This window comes from Corvus cornix, chromosome 2 (genome assembly GCF_000738735.6).
Source record: "Corvus cornix cornix isolate S_Up_H32 chromosome 2, ASM73873v5, whole genome shotgun sequence".
NCBI lineage: Eukaryota > Metazoa > Chordata > Aves > Passeriformes > Corvidae > Corvus > Corvus cornix.
The window spans coordinates 95,165,913-95,185,722 of record NC_046333.1 but is presented as its reverse complement, the minus strand read 5'-3'; the positions used below and the strand labels follow the sequence as shown (position 1 = coordinate 95,185,722).

At 36.3% G+C, this 19,810-nt stretch overlaps 1 protein-coding gene across 1 annotated transcript in view; it reads left to right on the top strand.

The window, feature by feature from the left end:
* Positions 1 to 19,810, top strand: part of ZNF407 (zinc finger protein 407) — a gene marked incomplete at its 5' end in the record, with an annotated part of 336,571 nt that overhangs the window by 23,533 nt on the left and 293,228 nt on the right. Inside the window, 2 exons of the mRNA XM_039569547.1 lie at positions 2,724 to 7,553; positions 13,376 to 13,490. Coding sequence (XP_039425481.1) covers positions 2,724 to 7,553; positions 13,376 to 13,490 — 4,945 coding nt within the window. The remainder of the gene's footprint in view (positions 1 to 2,723; positions 7,554 to 13,375; positions 13,491 to 19,810) is intronic.

The window sequence follows — 19,810 nt, the reverse complement described above, 5'->3', positions numbered from 1 at the left end:
ATATTTTGACACTGATTATATGAAAGTGGGACGGAGGCAGATGTAACTCTGGGAAGGGTGTGCAGAGGTAGATGAGTTTCATGGAAACTTAGATGTGTGCTAGCAATGAAGTTGGTAAAGGTGTATCATTAATGTTTGCCACACGTAGCCTGCTGTGCAGCTGGAGAGCAATTGCCTGGATAATACTTACTGGTTGTGGGGGTAGATGTGACACTGTTGACTTCATTAGGAGAACTGCCTGTAAATGGAACAGAGTTTGCATTGCTAGAAGTTTGTCATGAAATGAAGACATTAGATAAGGAATTAGGCAAGAAGTCTGGGGTGTAAGGCATCTTAGCATATTTGTATTACACGTGATTATTTTAATTTCATACTGAGGTTATTGGCAGCACCTATGAGATTTATGTTTTGCATTTTTCAATTTTCTAGCAGCTAGTTTGTAGTTCTTACTACAAACAGCTTACAAAGATAAAATAGAGGAAATACATTTTTTTTTCCTAAGCACTAGAAAAATCCATAACTGGTGCAGTTGAGTGGGGGATAATGTTGGACACCAGAACTGGGATTGGTGTCTGAGCACAGTGCAGGATGAACTTCTACTGGAGAGTTACTTTTTTAGGTGTGTGAGTGGGCAGTGGAGATGAGCTGAATTTGCAGGGGAGTGGCAGAAAAGGCCAGATTTTTATTGGTGGGGAAACCTCTAATTATCCCAATACAGCTCTTGATAGTGGAAATGTTCAATGCCAGTACTAGTTCACTGCTGGACAAGTTTTCTGATAAATCTTATGGTCTGAGAGTATCCTATAAAGAAGATGGAGAATTGGTTTGAGATTGTAAATTGTCTTGTACAGCAAAGGAGAAATGTCTGTTCTTCCGTAGGCCATGCAAGGGAAGTGTGATCGGGTCTCAGTGGTGGGCTAGGGACCTGCTGTGGAGGTGCAGCAAGGCAAAGGACCCACGGTTGCTTGTTCAAGGATGGACTTGCGACAGTTGTCATTGAAGTGACTTGATATTTTGCATTATATAAATAAAGCTGTACTACAGTTAAACCACATAATTTTCATTTGATCTTTCTTTCTGTATCCCAAGCAGTGTTCATAACTTTTTCTGGGTAAGCTTGCACTTCAAAGGCTTCATCTGGTCTTGCTATTAATTGCTGTAGTGTTTGTGAACATACCAACAGTGTGCTGACTTATACCAGCTGAAAATATAACCCTGACTGTTTTCCTTCTGACTAACTGTGATAAGTTTCTATCCTGGTTGTAGGAACAAAGAAAAATAGTAGTGCATAAGAATCAGAAAGCCACGTTTAGGGGACAATATTGTGATCCTCCAAAGGGCTGTTGTGATCTAGAGGTGGTTATTCTCTTGTTATTTAGGAATAACTAGCTCAGTATAGGTTTGGTCAGTGCTTCAGCTCAGTGAGAGACCTACAGTTGAAAAACTGTTCAGTGTATGCAGCTAATGTGCACTCAATTCCTTAGGGGCCTTCCATAAATTATTCTTAAGCAGAAAAACACTTTTTTACTTCCATGGGTATAAAGTCGAACTGATTTGAATTTATTTTCTCAGTTTAATACTTTCCTACTTTGTCCTCAAAATTAAGCATAATTATTTTTTTTAGCATGTACTTGAATAGTTTTTTGTACCCTACATTATCTGTATCAACTTTGCAATTACTTAATCTTGTCAGGATGTACTTACAATTGTGGTCATGGCCTCATTCAATGGGTAGCTGAACAAAAAACTGAATACTTGGATCTGCAGCAAATTGATGTTTAAATCATGGTGTAAAGCACATAGATAAACATTTAGCATTTAATAATCTGTTAAAATGAAATGCATTTTCAATTCTCAGTTACTTCATATCAAAATGAAAAGATAATAAATGTCAAAGTTTGATTTCCCATCCCCATCCCTCTTGTAAACTGTGTTGGTAGCATCAGTTTTCTGGTGGTGACATCTTGGGAGCAGGAGGGTCACACTGGGCAGTTGAGCAAAAGCTTTTGTTAACTGGATTTGGATGGTTAGAGTTTGTGCTGGGTTTCAAAGGTGCTGCCCCTCTCTGCACTGTTATTTCATGACTTTTTTTTTTCTCCTTCCTCCTCCCCAGTTGGGAAACAATATTTTAGAGGGTATTTTAGGAATGATGGGGAGCTATACTTGTGGCATGTTCTTTTAGAACATGGTTCTATTTGTGTTTTCTCTCTTTAGCAGGTAATCTAAGCAGAGGAAGGAAAGTAAGCTGCTACTTAAAATATTTAGCGTTTCTGTTGGCTTTGTTTTGCTTGTTGTTGCAGTCATGATTATTTCTCCTTAGAACTTTTAAATTTGGGAAGCTGATTTTCTAGTTCAGGAGGAGTTAAATATTCCATGACCAGTTCCCTGAAAGCTGTTAGTATTTTGTGTCCTAAATATACTTCCAGAAGCAAAGGTCATGTTTGTCTGCCCAAGTTTAAAGCATGTAGAAGATTACTTGATTACATAAAAACTGTGGGAATCTAAGTGTTTGTTCACATGGTGCTCATCACAGTGAGACCTGTGTAACCAAGTGCCTAGAAGGTGGTTTAGATACCATGGTGAAAATGTCTCCTCATATCTTTCATTGTGTCTGTCTTCCTGCCATGGTTTTAATTTTCTATATTGCATGGGTTTTTTAAAATTTGATTCTTTTAATCTTTAAGTTTGCATAAAAGACTAATAATAACTCTTTTGTTTTGTAGGTGCTAAACCAAATGATCTACATTTGATAATATCACTGTTAAGAATGGATGGGGAGGAAAATAAGAAGAAAGATGATGTTGATGAGAATTTGCCAGTTGAGTTGACAGAAGAATCCCCAAGAAATACATCAGGAGAAAATGCTGGATGTGACTCTTCATCTCAGCAGAAAACAAGGCTTGTATCAGATGAAGTGTTCAGGGACCTTGAAAAGAAAGGAAAAGAGAATGGCACAAACAAAACAGCACTGTCAGAATCACCAAACCTGGATGTTGTTGAAGCAGAGAAATCTGAAAATGTCTCCAGAAAAAGAAAGCAGAGTTCTTCAGAAGACATGAAAGACAGTGGAAGGAAATTGCAAAAAGTTTTAGCTGGAGAAGCAGGTAGTATGGTAGCTGGAGCTGTAAAGAAGGAAGGAGTCACCAGTTGTCCTGGTAGTGACATATTTAATTCAGATATCCTGTGCCTACATTCCGATTTCAGATGTGCTGCTGCTGATGCCATATTGAAAATTCACAAGGAAAATAAACATTCACAAGACGTGTCAGCTGCTGTTCCTGATAAATTATATTCTTCAGAAGAACTCAGTGTTGTCTGTACAGTTGGAAACATAGACAATGATCCTAAAGGCAAAATGAGTGACCAAAGTTTACCTTCCTGCTCTGATAAGGAAAAACATAAACGAGAAAGCCTCTCTAAATCATCCAAAGAGCAAACACGCCCTCACTGTAGTTGCATAGGTGAGTGTAGTTCAACGTTGCATATGCATGTTAAGCGAGATCATGAGAAATCCAAGATATTTTCTTGTGATCTTTGTGGTTTTCAGAGTGCTGAAGAGAGTCTCCTGAATTCTCATTTCCTTGGCAAGACTCACCTTCGACGCCAAAATCTTGCTGCACGGGGAGGATTTGTACAGATATTGACCAAAAAATCCTTTAAAAACCAACAATCTACTGCAACCAAAGAAGGGAATGTCAGGGGAAAACCTGGGACCAATAAATTAAGGGCAAGAACTGCTGATGCAAAAGAATTAAGTGTTTGCAGTGCACTGAAAGGCTCAAAAGTAATCTTGTCTAAACAAAATGATGGCAGTGAACTTGTTGAAATGATACCATCTTCAAATATTCCCACTGAAAAAACAGATACTATGACAGAAGAAACATTGCTTGCTTCTGGTGCAGAGGGAAATGATGAAGTCCGTACTGAAAAACTAGAAATACCAGGACCATCAGAAAATATCTTGCAGAAAACAGAATCCCTTCCAACTACCAAAAAGCTAGTTAGCAGTTTACACAGGACGAGGAGATTTGGTAAGCTTAAACACAAAAGAAATGTTTTCTTGTTAAGGTCTCCATTTGGACAGAGTAGGTCTTCTAGATTAAAAAGGCAGGTTAAAAGAAGATACAGCTTGTTGGGTAATAGTAAGAGACCCAAATCTGAAACTCAGAGAGTATATTTGAAGCCTATCTCCAGCACACAGCTTAAACATGATGAATCAAGCCTTATGTCACATACAGAACTAGAAACAGATGCTAAAAGTAATTGTAATGCTGCTGCAGAAATACAAGATCTTACTGAACATAAGCCAAATACCCCTTCTTCTAGCACTGCAGATGCTAAAGATTCTGAAGTTAAACTTACTGCTGATGATGGTGCTCTTCATACTTGCATGGATTGTGGTCATGTTTTTCATGATCAAGAAAGTCTGGAAACTCATGTTGCAAAGCTTCATACAAGAAGGATCCAGTTGCATTGTCAGATGTGTAGCTATTCCTCTGGAGTCAGGGAAGACATGAAGCAACACTGTCAGGACAGTAAACACTGGATGGATGGTTGTAGCTTTAATTGTCAGCTGTGTTCATTTAGCAGCTTGAATGTGGTCAGCCTTCAAAGCCATATGAGTGAAGTCCATAATATGTCCCATAGTTGTCCAGCTTGCATTCTTTTTTTTCAGTTGGAAGAAGATCTGATAAATCATCAAAAACATGAGAAACATGATGGATCATTATTTCAGCAAGCTACTCCATTGAGTAACAGCGATCAGACCTTGCAAGTGGTACCTTACACTGACTCAGTAGCAAACAATAGCCAAAGACTTGCAAAGGAAATGGAAATGTCAATGCAAGCAAAAACTCCAGATATTTCCTTCATAAATCATAGAAATGAACTAAAGCATTCTGTTCTGAATAAAACCCAATTTCAATGTAAAAAGTGTTTTTATAAGACAAGGTCTTCCACAGTTCTTACAAGGCACATAAAACTCCGACATGCACAAGAGTATCACTTCCTTTGCAAAGCATGTAATCTCTACTCTCTCAGTAAGGAAGGAATGGAGAAACATATCAAAAGAAGCAAGCATCTTGAAAATGCCAGGAAAAACAACATTGGACTACGTTTTGAAGAATGTATTGTAAAGGTTTGCGTTGGTGTTGGTGGCATTAAATCAGTGGTGGATACTTCCATTTCTGGGAGTGGAAATGCAGAGTTGGATAAAGAAATTATACATGTTTCATCCTCGTCTGTGGAAAACATATCAAGAAATAAGGAATTTGTTCCACTTGAGCAGAGGATTGGTGGAAATGAATTGGTTTTAGCTAGTGCATCCAAAGGAGGGAAACCTAAAGGTACTATTTCTAGGACGTGTACCCATTGTGGCCTTTTGGCCTCCAGTGTTACGAATTTGACTGTTCACATCAGGCGAAAGCACAGTCATCAGTACAGCTATTTGTGTAAGGTTTGCAATTACTACACTGTCACCAAAGGAGATATGGAACGTCACTGTGCAACCAAAAAACACAAAAGTCGTGTTGAAATAGAAGGATGTGGAAAACAGAACTCGGAGATCATCGTTAGCCCTGAAGGAGGTAATTTTGAATCCACGAGCAAGAAGATTAACAGCCCCATGACTGCCTTGTCTGAACATGTTGAGGATGGTGGCCAGTCATCAGATTTGGAAAATGCTGTCGTAGACAATCAGGAAGTTGAGCAAGGAAATGCTGAGCTAAAAGCTGCAAATGCCAGTAGGCTGCCAGATTTGCAGCCTGGTAGCAATCCATTAAATATAAACCAACGTGTGTTGCTGGAACCAGTGAGGGTTGCTCAGGACTCTGACCCAGGCTTCCAGAGAAGAGCCATCAGTGCAAATGACAAGAAGTGTGTACACTGCAGCTTCAGTGCTCATTCTGCTGCTTCCCTAGAGCTGCATGTGAAGCGAAAACATACAAAACAATTTGAATACTACTGCATGGCTTGTGACTACTATGCTGTTACTCGCAGAGAGATGATAAGGCACGCGGCAACAGAGAAACATAAAATTAGAAGAGAATCTTTCGTTTCTTCTTCTGGGGAGGAAGCAAATACAGCAAATATCACTAAAGAAGGTGCTGCTTTGCCTCAAGAGGAGCAACACTGCAGTGCAGGAGAATCAAAAGCTATTTTAGGTGAAACAAAATGTGCCAGTGATGCATCAGAAGGTGATCATATGAGTAAAAGCTTAACTGAGTGCATTGCCTTAGATGAAAATACATCTCCGGGAATCTCTAAAGATGTCAGTTCCCAAAATGCAGTAGGAGGTGAACTTCATGAGGAGCCTAAAAATGGAGGAGAAAACCCTTTTTGTGAAGGAGTCCAGCAAACTCCTCAAAAAGATAGAGTTGTTGAACTTGTCAAGGAAGTACCAGTTAAAGAAACAGGTACTTGTGAGGTGCAGAAAAGTAAGCATGGTCAGGAGCTGCTCAACTCAGATGATGATTGCCCTGTGGAAAATCAAAACAGATCAAGCAACACAAACTTCAATTCAGAAAAAGGTGTGGAAAGCTTAGAAGAAAACAGTGAAAACCCAGAAGCAGCGTGTAGAGACAAAGACAGTCTCAAAAAAAAATCACAGAAGAAAAATAACCCACTTATGCTAAGTCTTCCAGAAACAAGTAGTGCAGTAGAGCAATCAAATTTTTCTGGAAACACTGGAGAAACGGTACAAAATATACGTAGTTTAGATGGTAACAGAAGTTTCAGAGAGGATCCTACTGGGGAGGAGGAAGAAGCCCTTATGGAAGCACAACATGAAGCTGAAGTAACTATAAATAACAGTGTTTGGGAGGCAGATGGCTCAACAGCTGAGGGCATGCAAGAAAGTAGTAATGAGGCTTTAGGAACAGTTATCAGTGCTGATGATAAAGGAAAGGCAATGCAAAATGTTGGCAAGTTTGATTCTTCTATAGTGAGGTTAAAAAGTCATCAAGATGGGGAGGCCACTGACCGTTCTGCAGAAGGACAGATGTCAGGGGCAGTGAAAGCTAGTGAGCTCACAGTGAAAGCAGACACTTCAACAAGTGGTGGGAAAAAGAAGAAGTCAGAAGGAATTTCCCTTGGGGAATCGACACGTATTCGCTGTGATGACTGTGGTTTTCTAGCAGATGGTTTGAGCGGACTAAATGTTCACATAGCCATGAAACATCCTTCAAAAGAAAAGCATTTTCATTGCTTACTCTGTGGAAAATCATTTTACACAGAAAGCAACCTTCACCAGCACTTGGCCAGTGCTGGGCACATGCGAAATGAGCAGGCGAGTGTGGAGGAGCTGCCCGAAGGAGGCGCAACCTTTAAGTGTTTGAAGTGCACAGAGCCCTTCGATTCAGAGCAGAGCTTGTTTCTCCACATCAAAGAGCAACATGAGGAGCTGCTGAGGGAAGTGAATAAATACATTGTTGAAGACACTGAGCAAATAAACAGGGAGAGGGAAGAGAACCAAGGCAATGTCTGCAAGTATTGTGGGAAGATGTGTAGAAGTAGCAATTCCATGGCCTTCCTAGCTCACATCCGTACCCACACAGGTATGGAAACGCTGTTGTTGCAAGTGTTCTCTTTCAAACAGAGTGATTTATACCGTTGGTCTTTTTCTGCTTATTAAACTCTTTAGTATTTCTTATGAGCTGGCATTTGTATCGCCTGATGAGCCCCTGATGAAATACAAAATTACCTAAAAGGGTACGAAAATACAGTGATCAAAGGGCAGAAAATGTAAAAACATTTCAAGTACAGTCACCCTTCTGCTTTTTGTTTCATATAGAGAGATTTTCTTCCTTTTAATCTAAATTGTAACCATTGATTGGTTCTTAAATTTATATAATGAAGCAGTGGTGGTTTGAGAGAACAATTAGCTGTTCTTTCTAACTTTCTCTTCCGTGCAGTTGTTTAATATCCAAATTGTTTATTTCATTTCAATTAAGTGAAACTTTCAGCATTACATAATGCTTCAGAATAGGCATTTGATATTACATCATTCCTAAATAAATACTAATAAGAAGCAACAAGAGGTTTTTGTAGAAATAAGTTACAGGGATTGGAATTGGGCAGCCTTTTTGGAAGGTGGTGTGCAGTGCTGATGTGTTGCACAGGGATGTAGCATCTGATTTAGTTTCTGTGCTAATCACACTTTCAATTTATTTTTATGTTTAATTTTAAGTGGAAAATTTAAAAACATTTCTGTAGAAAAATGCATAAGCTGCAGTTCTAAATTTATGTAAAAATTCACTGCGATGTTTCTATAAACCTGCCATACATTCTTTATTTTAAATAGACAGCTTTTCTAAATCACTGAGCTCTGCTTAGACAAGTGGTGTCTCCATGGTTGAATTTATGAGTGGATTTGAATAATAAATTCACATTTCAATGAACATATTTTCATTAAAACTGTAAGGTTTATTTTACTGTACTTTTAAATAATGGCTTATTATGGAAGCTATAGTTTAAATTCATGCAGTATTTGAAACTTAGTGCATGGTTACAAGGAAGAGAACAAAAAGGTAAGAAAAAAGAAGCCTGAAAGAATGGTAATTCCTGGCATAATCCTAAAATAGTTTTCTAACGTTTTTTATGAAAAGGCAAGGGCGTGACTGGACAACAAATCCTAAAAATTAATCTTGGGGAACAGGGACATTGTATTTCAAACCTTTCAAAGTATTTTACTATAACTGCAGTATTCATGTATACCAATAACTCACATACTTAATATTTTCAGCATTACTTCTGTCCTGTCAATAACGTAGTTATCTGTATTGCTTCAGCTAATATTCAACTTTGAATGCAGTGTTAAGTCTTTAGAGGGATGCTCATGTTCACATGGTCAGAACAGCTGTATCAGCCCTTAATATGCCCTCTTACGGCAGATAAAACTGAATAAAACTAAGGGGGAGGATGCTAATGGAGCTCTCTTTAGAATTCTTTATGCAACTGTCTGGTCAAGACGTTGCTTATAATTGATGTGTCCATTACTTGAATTCTCTTGTAATTATAGTCAATAAGTCTTGTAAATGTGTTAAAGCTCACTAAAAGCATACAAATTCAAGAACAGAGTAAGGCTAATAATTTAAAATAATCAATGTAGGCATTTCAGCACTTAATTTCCCTTGTGTGTTGATAGCTGATCATTCTTAATCCATTAAGATTTATTTAGTCGTTTACAATGCAAAATAGGTTTGCACTGGTCACTTGTGCCATTTGAAAATGTCCACCAGGTTAAGTGCAGAATGTAGTCCATTAGTCTTCCTTGACTATATGTATTAATTGCATTTAAAATCAAGTTAATGTGGATGTGAAAGTGAGGTAACTATCAATATATGACAAAGCAACCCTACTTACATAAGTTACATCATTGATTGTAACATTTAGTAAAAGTTAGTGTACTTTTTAACATCTTCTGTGTAGGTCTTATCATGGAGTATATTTTTATTGTGCTTTTGGATAGCACTAAATATGCAAAGCAGTAAAGGAATACATTTAATTTTGCAAGTAATTTTTTGAAGCAGAGGTATAGAAGGGTTACAGAACAGTGTTTTATCTGCCCTCTTTCTCACTGCAACTTTAAATGAAATGTTTTCTAAGGCTTTGCTTATTCACATAAATAGTAATGTGGAGACTTTTATTAATAGTTAATGGGAAGAAGGCTTTCTCTTCCAATCTCTTATTTTCATATTTGTGGTCTTCTTTTTATAGAACCTTTTCTTCCCATTTGTATCACAGTAGATGCAGTTTAATAACAAAGTTATTTAGGTTATTGGGAGTGATGGCAGAGGGAAATGGCCTACTGCGCCAACTGTATGAACACTTCTTGTAACATTGGTGAGGCAAAGTACAGCATTGCCAGCGTCTCACCTGTCCCAGGGTAACAACAGGTACATAAAAGCACAGCCACACATTTTCCCTTTTAGTGTTCTGATTATGTGCTTTTAAAAAAGTCTTTTATCAGCGTCTGGATGTCCATAAATATGTTTATTTACGTGTGTGTGTATGTATGTGTAACCATCACAAACTCCTTTTCTTTTTTTAATTAAGTAATCAGTGATGGTTTGGGGTGACAGAGGGAAGGGAAGGGAAAGTTGCAGAAAGATACAACTAATAATTTCCATTAATAGAAAAATAATGTTTCAAAATACCATTAAATAATGTAGGAGATTTTCACATTGCAAATGAAAAGGAAGCTTTGCTAGAGAGGACCTAACAAGTAAGTCCATCACATGTTGACAAGTGAAAATGAGGAAGCGTAAAGAAAATAAAAGGAGTAGTAGAGGTGGAAGACTTTTTAGTTTGCAATTGATGGAGGTCCCATAAACTTAATTAACAATCAACATCTGAGGAAAAATCACCTGCAACCACATCATCTTTGTTTCTTTTCTCATCAGATTTCTCAGTTAATGGCAGTTGTGTCCAATGCAAGGATGGTGTATTACTCCTCCTGTCCTAAGCATAGGAGGAAATGGTATGATGACATTTCATGTGGCTCTGGTCACTTTGTATTGGGCCTGAGCTAGGAACACAGCTATGCCTGCAGGTGCAGGTGATGTTGCCTTTGGCTGGCCTAAAGCTGAGACAGTGAACTTTTTCTTACAGCTTTGCGTCTGTATTATCCTAATGTAAAGCAGCTCGAGTCTTTTTTTACAAAACAGTAGAATGGCTTGTGTCTGCCTGACCTGAACTCTTAAGTTTAGTCTAATTTTCAATTTAGTGTGGTGGTAGTGTTTTTTGTTTGTTTTGTTGTTTTTGTTGTATTTTTGTTTTGTTTGTTGTTGGTTGGTTTGGTTTTCCCCCAATTGTTAAAAGCCGTATTGTTTCCTGCTACCATCAGAAAATGTACATTTGTTTTTCATGCCATAACTTGTGGGTAAAGTAGTTTGGTGGTATTTTTGGCTTTTTTTTTTTTTTTGAGTAATGTGGTTGAAAAGATGACATAATGAAAGTATTTTTCTCTTTTTTTCTGAGAACTAAAAGCCAAATGTGAATCCAGTAGTATCACAGTTTAAAACAGCATAAGAGAAGCACTGAAGTTGATGATAAATATGGCTAAGAAATGGTTAAGTGCTTTACATTGTTTTAGAGAGCTTTATGGCAAATACAGATTTTTTTTTTTCTCCCATTAATTTAAATCTTAATCTAATGTCTTCATTTCTAGTATAAAATGTTGGCTTGTTCCATCCAAGAACATACTGGAACAAATTTGGCACCAGCAACCTAAAAGGGAGATACACTGCTTTTGTTTCAGGTGATAAGTACTGACTGGAGCCTGCCAGCACTTGAATTTTCATGGAGTTTAAACGGAGATGTTAACAGATATTCAGCTCTGGATCTGAGAAAAAATCAAAACCCCTCAAGGCCTCAGTGATTTTTGGATGAGAGCAGTCAACAGAATAATACATTTCTGTATTGTCAGCACACTGTAGTCACGATTGTTCTGAACTCGAGTTCTTCACAAAGGAGTCATGTAAAGGGAAAACAGCAAAGGTCTTGTATGGAAGCCCTGTGGGACACCTGCAGTAACAGAATGAGGAACGAATTTACAATTTAATCAGTAGGAGAGAAACTAAGGGAACATAGGATAGAATCCACTTGGTATTTGAATTCTGTGAGAAAAAAGAGCAGTATAATCGCCAACAACTATGGCCTTGTTGTTATTAATTGTCCAACTAAAGATCCTAAGTTAAAACGTCAACTTTTAGTAGTCTTTTAATGCAAAGATGGGGGTGTTCTTTTTGCACAGGTCTCTGTAGAATGCAGTGTTGATTTGAAATGTCACCAAATTAATGATTAATTCAGTTTTATCAGGATCATTTAAATAAACTGGGTTTTTTTCAGTGTGATGGATAGAATGTGATTGCTGTGAGCTGAAGTCTGAACCTGCTTTTGACATTTAAACATATAAAGCTGACTTAGATATAACCATTGAGGTGCTAAATATATTTTACATCTACTTCCAACAGTAGAAATGGAAGTATTAAGAGATCTGGCTTCATTGTCATTGAACTGTGAAATATTCAACCTTGTCTGCCCGTGCTTAGTACTGTTGACTTTTTTATTTCAGTTAGGAGATTAAAATTAAATGCTTCATTTTTTGTTAGCTTTTGGGAATTAAATTGAAATTTAAGACTCTAAAAATTTTTACTAAGATCCTCAATTTCACCAGTGGATTCTTGGAGGATGTTCTGTTTTCAAGGGCAAAGCAAAAAGGTTCATTGATCAAGTATGATACAGTGCAACATTTTTCTTATCAGAGCTCTTTATGTATATTTATTAAAGATCCCATATTTCATATTATGCTTAACTGTATTGGAAGAAGTACTTCACAAAACATATACTAAACATAATATGGAGACTCTGTGACCATATTGTACTTACTTTTAACTGCAATTCTATGATTTTGATTTATTGATTTAAGGATTTAGTAGTCAGAAAATTGGAAAGTGCTTCTAGAATGCTGCATAATAACCTGAGGACTGACATGTGCCCAATTTAACTATGTCAGTAAAAAAGATGTTTTTCCATCTCGAGAGATCATCACCATTAATTAAGATAGACAAATAATTTGACTTTTTGCTGAACTGATGTGATACAAGAAATAGGCTGATACTTTTTCCTTGGAGAAATAATTTCAGAGTTCTTTGGTCTGCAGCAGACATTTAATATTAAAGTTTGTTCTTGAAATAAATAATAGCCAAAATGTCAATACTTCTGGTTTGCAGAATAATCATAAATTCTTGACCATAAAACAGTCATAAAGGCATAATATTTTATCCACTGTATATTCATACATTGCATGCCATTACAATAGCTAGGTGATGAATCATTTGCTGTGTGTGACAGAACAAATCTGAAATACCGATGCTAATGTGAAATCTATTCAAAGTTGGAAGACTTGTAATATTACTTTACTTTAAAGATATTTGCTGAAAAAACAAGTACATTTTGCAGTTTAAACCAATACCAAGCCACTTTAAGACCATTACCTGAGTTTCAGCATTTGGCAAAGATGTAGAACAACTTTGGCTATCTTGTTGAAATTTTATCTGGTAGATTTTCATCTCATTTTAATATATTTTGTGAGCTTTTTAATGATAAGAAAAAAGACCAGATTAAAAGTTAAGAGAGCATAAGTGATCTTGAATTTAAGGAAACTTTAATGAGTAATGTATAGCATATACTGTCCGTGTCTTGGGAGTTATAAATTTATGTACAAGATACTTTTTTTATTAGGGAAAAATCTCAAGCAGGTTAAATGTGGAATAGGTTTTCAAAAGGTTATTTTTCCTCAGGAATTTTTATTTCTTTAACCGTGGGTGATATTTTATTCTAATTCAACTCATATCTTATGCTAAATTTTACTTAGGATCAAAGCCATTCAAGTGCAAGATATGCCACTTTGCAACAGCTCAGCTTGGAGATGCCAGAAACCATGTCAAGAGGCACCTTGGGATGAGGGAATACAAGTGTCATGTCTGTGGGTGAGTAAATTGAAACAGTCTCCACCATGCTTAACCAGGAGAAGAGCGCAGAATATGCATTGTTTCAGAATTGAAAACTGTGATGTGAGCAAGAGTGGCTAAAATTATGCATGCATATCCTCCTTTCCATTGTTATGGTAAATTCCTTAAATACAGTTATGACATTCTTTTCCCACTTCTAATCCTGCACTGAAGATGAGCAATTTTATGGGCTACAAGGTCAATTTGAACCTGTAATCTGTAAATTGACTAAATTATAGGATGTTCATTCACATTGCCAGGGAGAACTGTAAATTCCATTTAAAGACATAAAAAATATATAATATAGACTTTACTGTGTGGGGTTTTTTCTTTTGCTATACTGTTATAATTTTAGTACCATTAACAGATTTCTGGACTCCATTAGGGTTTTCATTCTTTATGAAAACAAAACAGAAGACAGATTTTTCAAACAAACGGATCTAAAATATTGCAGGCATAAGACTTTTAAAATAAATTGAAGTCTTTTATGTGCGCTTGTGTTCCTGTTTGTTACCCAAAAAATCTTGTTTTCTTTTTACAATCGTTATTTCCTCAGAAGGATCGTTCATAATGTTTAATTGTCCTTCAAATGTGTTGCATTTAATAGGAGGCATTGAGACTCCTTAATGAAAAACTAATTAATTTAGCAGAAATGTTTAAAAGGTTTTAAAATGCCATGGCATATATGGTACATCATAGGACATTCAAAGTTGGATTTTAATACCCTAGTTCTGATTAAAAATATATTTTAATGTTATTATGCTGAAGAAATGAACTAATATATGCATCGTATAAAAGCATTTTACTCAAACCTATGTAACCTGCTATAGCAGTCTTATGGCTAATGTGTAGAAGAGCACAGGTTCAATTAGATGGTGCAGTGCACACATGCATGGTGTGGTGTGATGCTGGGGATAATATTCAGCAGGAGGAGGTTTTTCAGCCTTAGTGTACCGATCTACTGCAGGACAAAGTGAGTTAGACATTTTAGAAGACAAGTGAATCTTCAGCTGAAGATGCAGCTGAGTGATTTTCACTGATTCATCTCTCTGTTTTTCAAATAATTTTGCATGCAGCATTATGAGATATTTTGGATGGGTTTACTCACTTAAGAAAATTAATCGCCAACTTCTTGAAACAAGAAATAAAAATGTATGAGCCCAATTCTTAAGTCCACTGTATATGTGTAGTAGAATAACTTGTCCTACTCCTTATTTTGAAGCATGGTTAAAATGAAGTAGGGTATTTTATATTGTTTTAAAAATCTTACTTACTGTCTCTACTTTATGAATTGCAAAGAATTTGACATGGAAGATAGTTAAAACCTACAGATCCACAGAAGTGTTTAGCAAAGGCTAAACTCTCTTCTTTAGAAGTTGTTCACAAACTTGACATTGGTTGTTGGTTCAATTCCCTTTTAACTTAAACTGAAAAATCATCATATTATTTGACTATTTCATTGTGAGAGGAAAAGTAAAAAAAAAAAATCATACCAGCTAATACGATATCTTTTATAAAAGAAAGAAGAGAATTAAAATTATTAGGATTTGGCATAGTACCTCATTTTTTCAAAAACTCATTCTATCACTTCAGGATTGACATGTCTGACAGAACCTGTCTCAGAAATTGCTCAACTCTCTGTTGGGATTCACAACATTTATGCAAGAGAGAGAGCAAAACATGCATGAATGATTTAAACTTTAGATTGAAATGTAGTCACTTTCCTAAGCTCATCGATTACTCTATATTGCTGACATGTCATACCTGGTAGCCAAGCAGGTACTTATTTTCCATTTTTGTGTATTTTTAATTTTTATCAACAACGTGGACCCATGCTATTTAGATATGGCAAAACAACTGGCTGAAGAGACATACACCACAATACCCATGCTTACAAATATCTGATTTATATCCCTGTTTAAATAATCATCACATTTCATTTAATGTGCACCAAAAATGTATTTTAACAATCATGTAATAACACTGATTTATCTGGGAAAGTCATTTTTGCACTGTAGCTAACAGTCCTGAAGAATTGAGCGGGATTAGGAGGAGGAATGACCAGAGGAGTTTGAACCACAGTCCATATAATGAATATACCATCTTATATGTGGAAGAGGAGAAAAAAAGTGTTAATAGCCTGTGCTGTATTTGTGCTCTTTTAATTGAAAGGACTGGGTAGCGTGTTGGCTAAAAAAATAAAGTAGCAACATAAAAAAAATAAAATTGCTAGGATTGGCTATCGGATTAGTGGCACTATAGAGCATTGGTACATTAACACCACTGACAATGTCAATTCATTATCATTGATGGCTAAATAATCTTAGAAATGCTCAGTGGACCTATTAGTTCCTGAACATAAGCAGCTCATGCTGCATTTCTTCATTAGCTTTAATTGCTATAAATTTTACCTTTTTAAAAATCATGCTTTAAAAGGTGAAGTGATCTTTCAGGAACATTAACTCTGTAATTTTGTCACAAACAGAAGGTCCTGCACTATGTTTTCTTTTCTACAGTAGTTAATATTCTATCCTCTGACTTTTAGATTCTCAGTAATAAGCCCTCTGCTAGTTGTGAGGATAAATTGTGTTTCAAAAGCTTTTGAATCTGCTTGGGCACTTTTTAAAGGTGAAATGTCAGTGCAACATCATGGTGTGGTCTCAAAATACCACCTTTTTTAAAGAAAAATTATTTCTAAATTTTGGTCTTAAGAAAAAAGGCAAAAAGCGTATTTTTGGTGTTGTTTTAGGAAGGGTTTGCCGTGTCTCAGTTTTCCAAATGATCCTCATATTTACATGCTACAAAGTACACAATATATAATTCAGCTAGTTGTTGAAAAAGGCAGTAATTTTGCTTTGTTGTTTTATTTTTTTTTAATTGAAGTTCAGGGTTTGTTTTTCTTCAGCTGCACAGCAGAAACTACATGACACAGAAATTGGACACCGCTAATGTTTTAACATTTGGAATAAACCGTCTGCTACTCATTGCCTTATCGCAGATGTGTGTTAATTGTTTTCTTTTCCATATCCATGGCTGTAAAATATATCCCATTATTTCAGGGGTAATGTCTATTTTCTGTGGGTAGCAAAGTGCTTCATATTTGAATTTCATTTCTGAAAGTCTGACTCTGAAATTGGCTGATAACCCTGGGTTAGGTGAGCAAATCTTGGTTGCCCAGCATTTAAAATTTTTGTTTCATTTGCCTGGTGAAAAGGCTTATCGTGCACTTCTCAAATTTTATCCCTTAGGTAGGACATGAAAAATGCATTGCTCTGCAACTGAGATTTGGAACAGAATTTATAGGCAATGTTTGATTTAAAAAAATGTCTATTATTCCTTTGCCTTTTTCTTGCTTTTGCTTTTAGAAACACAGTTTTGGGGTATGTAGTTACATGTTTCAAGTAAGAGTGGCTTCTTCCTTTTTTTTTTTTCCTCTCTCCTTTTTGACCACTTAAAAACTGATTGAAGAAGATGGGTGTAAGGTAGGTTTGGATTGTTAGGAAAATTTAAAACATGCACATAAACTTTTTTTGCTATCTTCCTACAAATCGAAAGGGCATTTGTAGCTATGTCTTTATTATGTTTAGTGCACATACAGTATTTAATATATAATAGTCATGTGTTTTGAGAACAAAAGTAAGCCTTTGTAGACACAAAGGAATTAGGAGGGGGGTCAAAAAGATTGGATTTTTTCTGTATTTTGCTAGAGTAGTTATGTCTTGTAGGTTTTGGATGTGATGTTTTGGGGTGGTTGTGGTTCCCCCCCCCCCCCCCCCCCCCCCGTTCTTTGTTTTGGTCTTTTGGTAGCTCGAGGTATTAATATTTAATTACTTTCTGCTCCTTAGTTCTCTATTTGCTTTGAAACTCCTTTTCTCAATTAATTCTGGAGATATCATAAGATGTTCTGATAAATAAGTGTTTTGCTAAATTTGGTTGTTTTTTAAAGCCTCATATAAATAAGCTTTGGGGACAGTTATAGTGTCCCAAGAATGGAAATAGCTTCACTTCTGCTGCTGTTGTTAATGTTAAAGATCTGTGTAAAGTTCACTATTTTAATGACACTGGTTGCTTGGAGAATGTCTAAACAAAACTACTCACCTATATTGAGCATAGTGACTGATAGATCTTCTTTCTTGATAGATAAGGATGTGCTTTGACCAGCTGCATCAAAAAAACTTGGCTGTACTCCTGTGTGTTGTGTTTTGAAAAATCTTCTAGGTTTTCAGATTTTTCAACTGATTACTAATAATTTCAGGCTAGTTTTTGGGAAAGACTTCGCTTAAGATTGCTTTTAGCAAGCAAAAAGACTTATTCATAAATTTATTGGTAGGAGCAGGAAAAACATTATATTTTCAAGGATGCCTTAATGTACTGTAATGTAAATTAATTATTTATACTTTTGCAGTTTGGGAAATCTTAAATAGAAAGTTGCTACTCTAGTAAAACTATTTTTGTGTGGTATTACCTAGTTTTTGTGCATTAGAAGGGATCTCTGTGTAGATGATTATAATGTCACTTTCTGACCTTTGCAGCTTGAATAATTGTAAATCATTGCTTCATAACGTGTCAGAGAATGTCTGTACTAGGGAATTAAATGGCAGAATATAATAGACCAAATTATTGCCTGTCATGTTTTCAACAACACAGTTAGTATTTGAGTTACACTTAATCATTACGTGCATTAGCAACTTCATTGGAATCCAGCTTCAGGCTGAGCATGAAATACATTACATTATTTAAACCTCTAATGGTAGAAGTCATTTATTTGTGTTGAAGTGTACAACATGCAGAGTTTCATAAAGCAAGGAACACTTGAGAGCTTAATTTATCCAAATCAAAGTCTAAATGCAGATAAACACAAGTGGCAAAAATTAGTAATTTTTATAGTCTGGAAATATTTAAAAATACATGGTTGTGGGTAATTGTAGGCAGCAGGAATAAATTAAAACCACTATTTTTAGTCAGCTCTGAGAATTAAAGCTGTTTTATATCTAAATAATCAAATGCATCATGAAATTGCATTTTTGAACGAACAATTAATTATACACATCATATCTACAGATGTGTCCAAACAAAAAATATATGTTTGGTGCAGCTGTTTAGATCAGAGATAATTGCATGTGAAGTGAATGTTCCAGAGCCAGCTTAGTTTCTCTATCTGCATTTTGCCATTTGGTCCTATCATATACTTGTGTCCACGTTTACTTCAGTAAAGAAAAATGAGGTGAACCTACATAACAGCTTTCCAAACTTGCATATGTTTTAAAGAAAATTAACAAGAAAATGCTAGAAAAATATATGAAGTTAGGTAACATCTTGCCATTTTTTGTTCAGTTATCTTAAAATTTTGTTAGATTTGCAAACCTGACCATCAGTATATAGTCTCTCTTTTTAGTATTTAAGAAAACTACTTGAAGTAGGGGCAATTAACTTTTATTCAGAAATGCTCCCAGCACCTTTAAACAACTGGTACAGATCCCAGGATGTGTTGTGCAAGACCATCCTGGCCTGGAAGTCTGCCGTGAAGTGGTGGAATTGGCTGGTGGGAGACTCCTATACAGGCAGTAGAAGGACTCTTCTGTTTGCGAATGCTCTAACAATTGATACAGAATAGTCAAGACCACCTTTCCCCCTTAATAAAATGGGTTTTTAGCACTTTGTTTGCTAAATGGGATAATAATAATGATTTAGTTGTGCTTGATGAAGAGACAAGGGGCATACTTAAGTAGGTATTAGGAGACAGTGATTCAGACGAATATCCCAGCTGCATAGTCCCCCAATTCAATGCACTTCCAAATGGCAGCTATCGAGATGCACAGAGGTGTGGCACCTGTAACTACTGCTTTTACAGACGTGCCCTTTTAATATTTTACTTTACTGTAGATTGCTTTGATGTCCAAGATAATGCACTTCTTCTAGGCCACAGGCACCTCACTCTGAACACATCTTGTGGCCACACAGGGCAGGTCTGAGCCCTTTCTGAGGGTGCAGGCGTTGTGACTAATGGGAAATAGTCTGATGGTGCAAAAATTGGTGTTTAACACTTAGTGCTAAGGCAAGTAGCAGTCCTAAAATACAGTATCCCAGCTGAAAAAGGGACTTCTGTCCTTATCATCATGGTTTAGAAAGATTGGCCCACAGGTTGAGAAAAATACTGTTAAAAGTTGGCAGAAGGAGGTGGCAAAAAAGTGAACTCTGTTTTGGTGACCAGGAGAAGAAAGGGGATGACAGTTGTTGGTGTGAGTGGTAGGTATTGACAGGGAGAGAGGTTTGCTTGATTAAAATTGTGGATGGGTTGT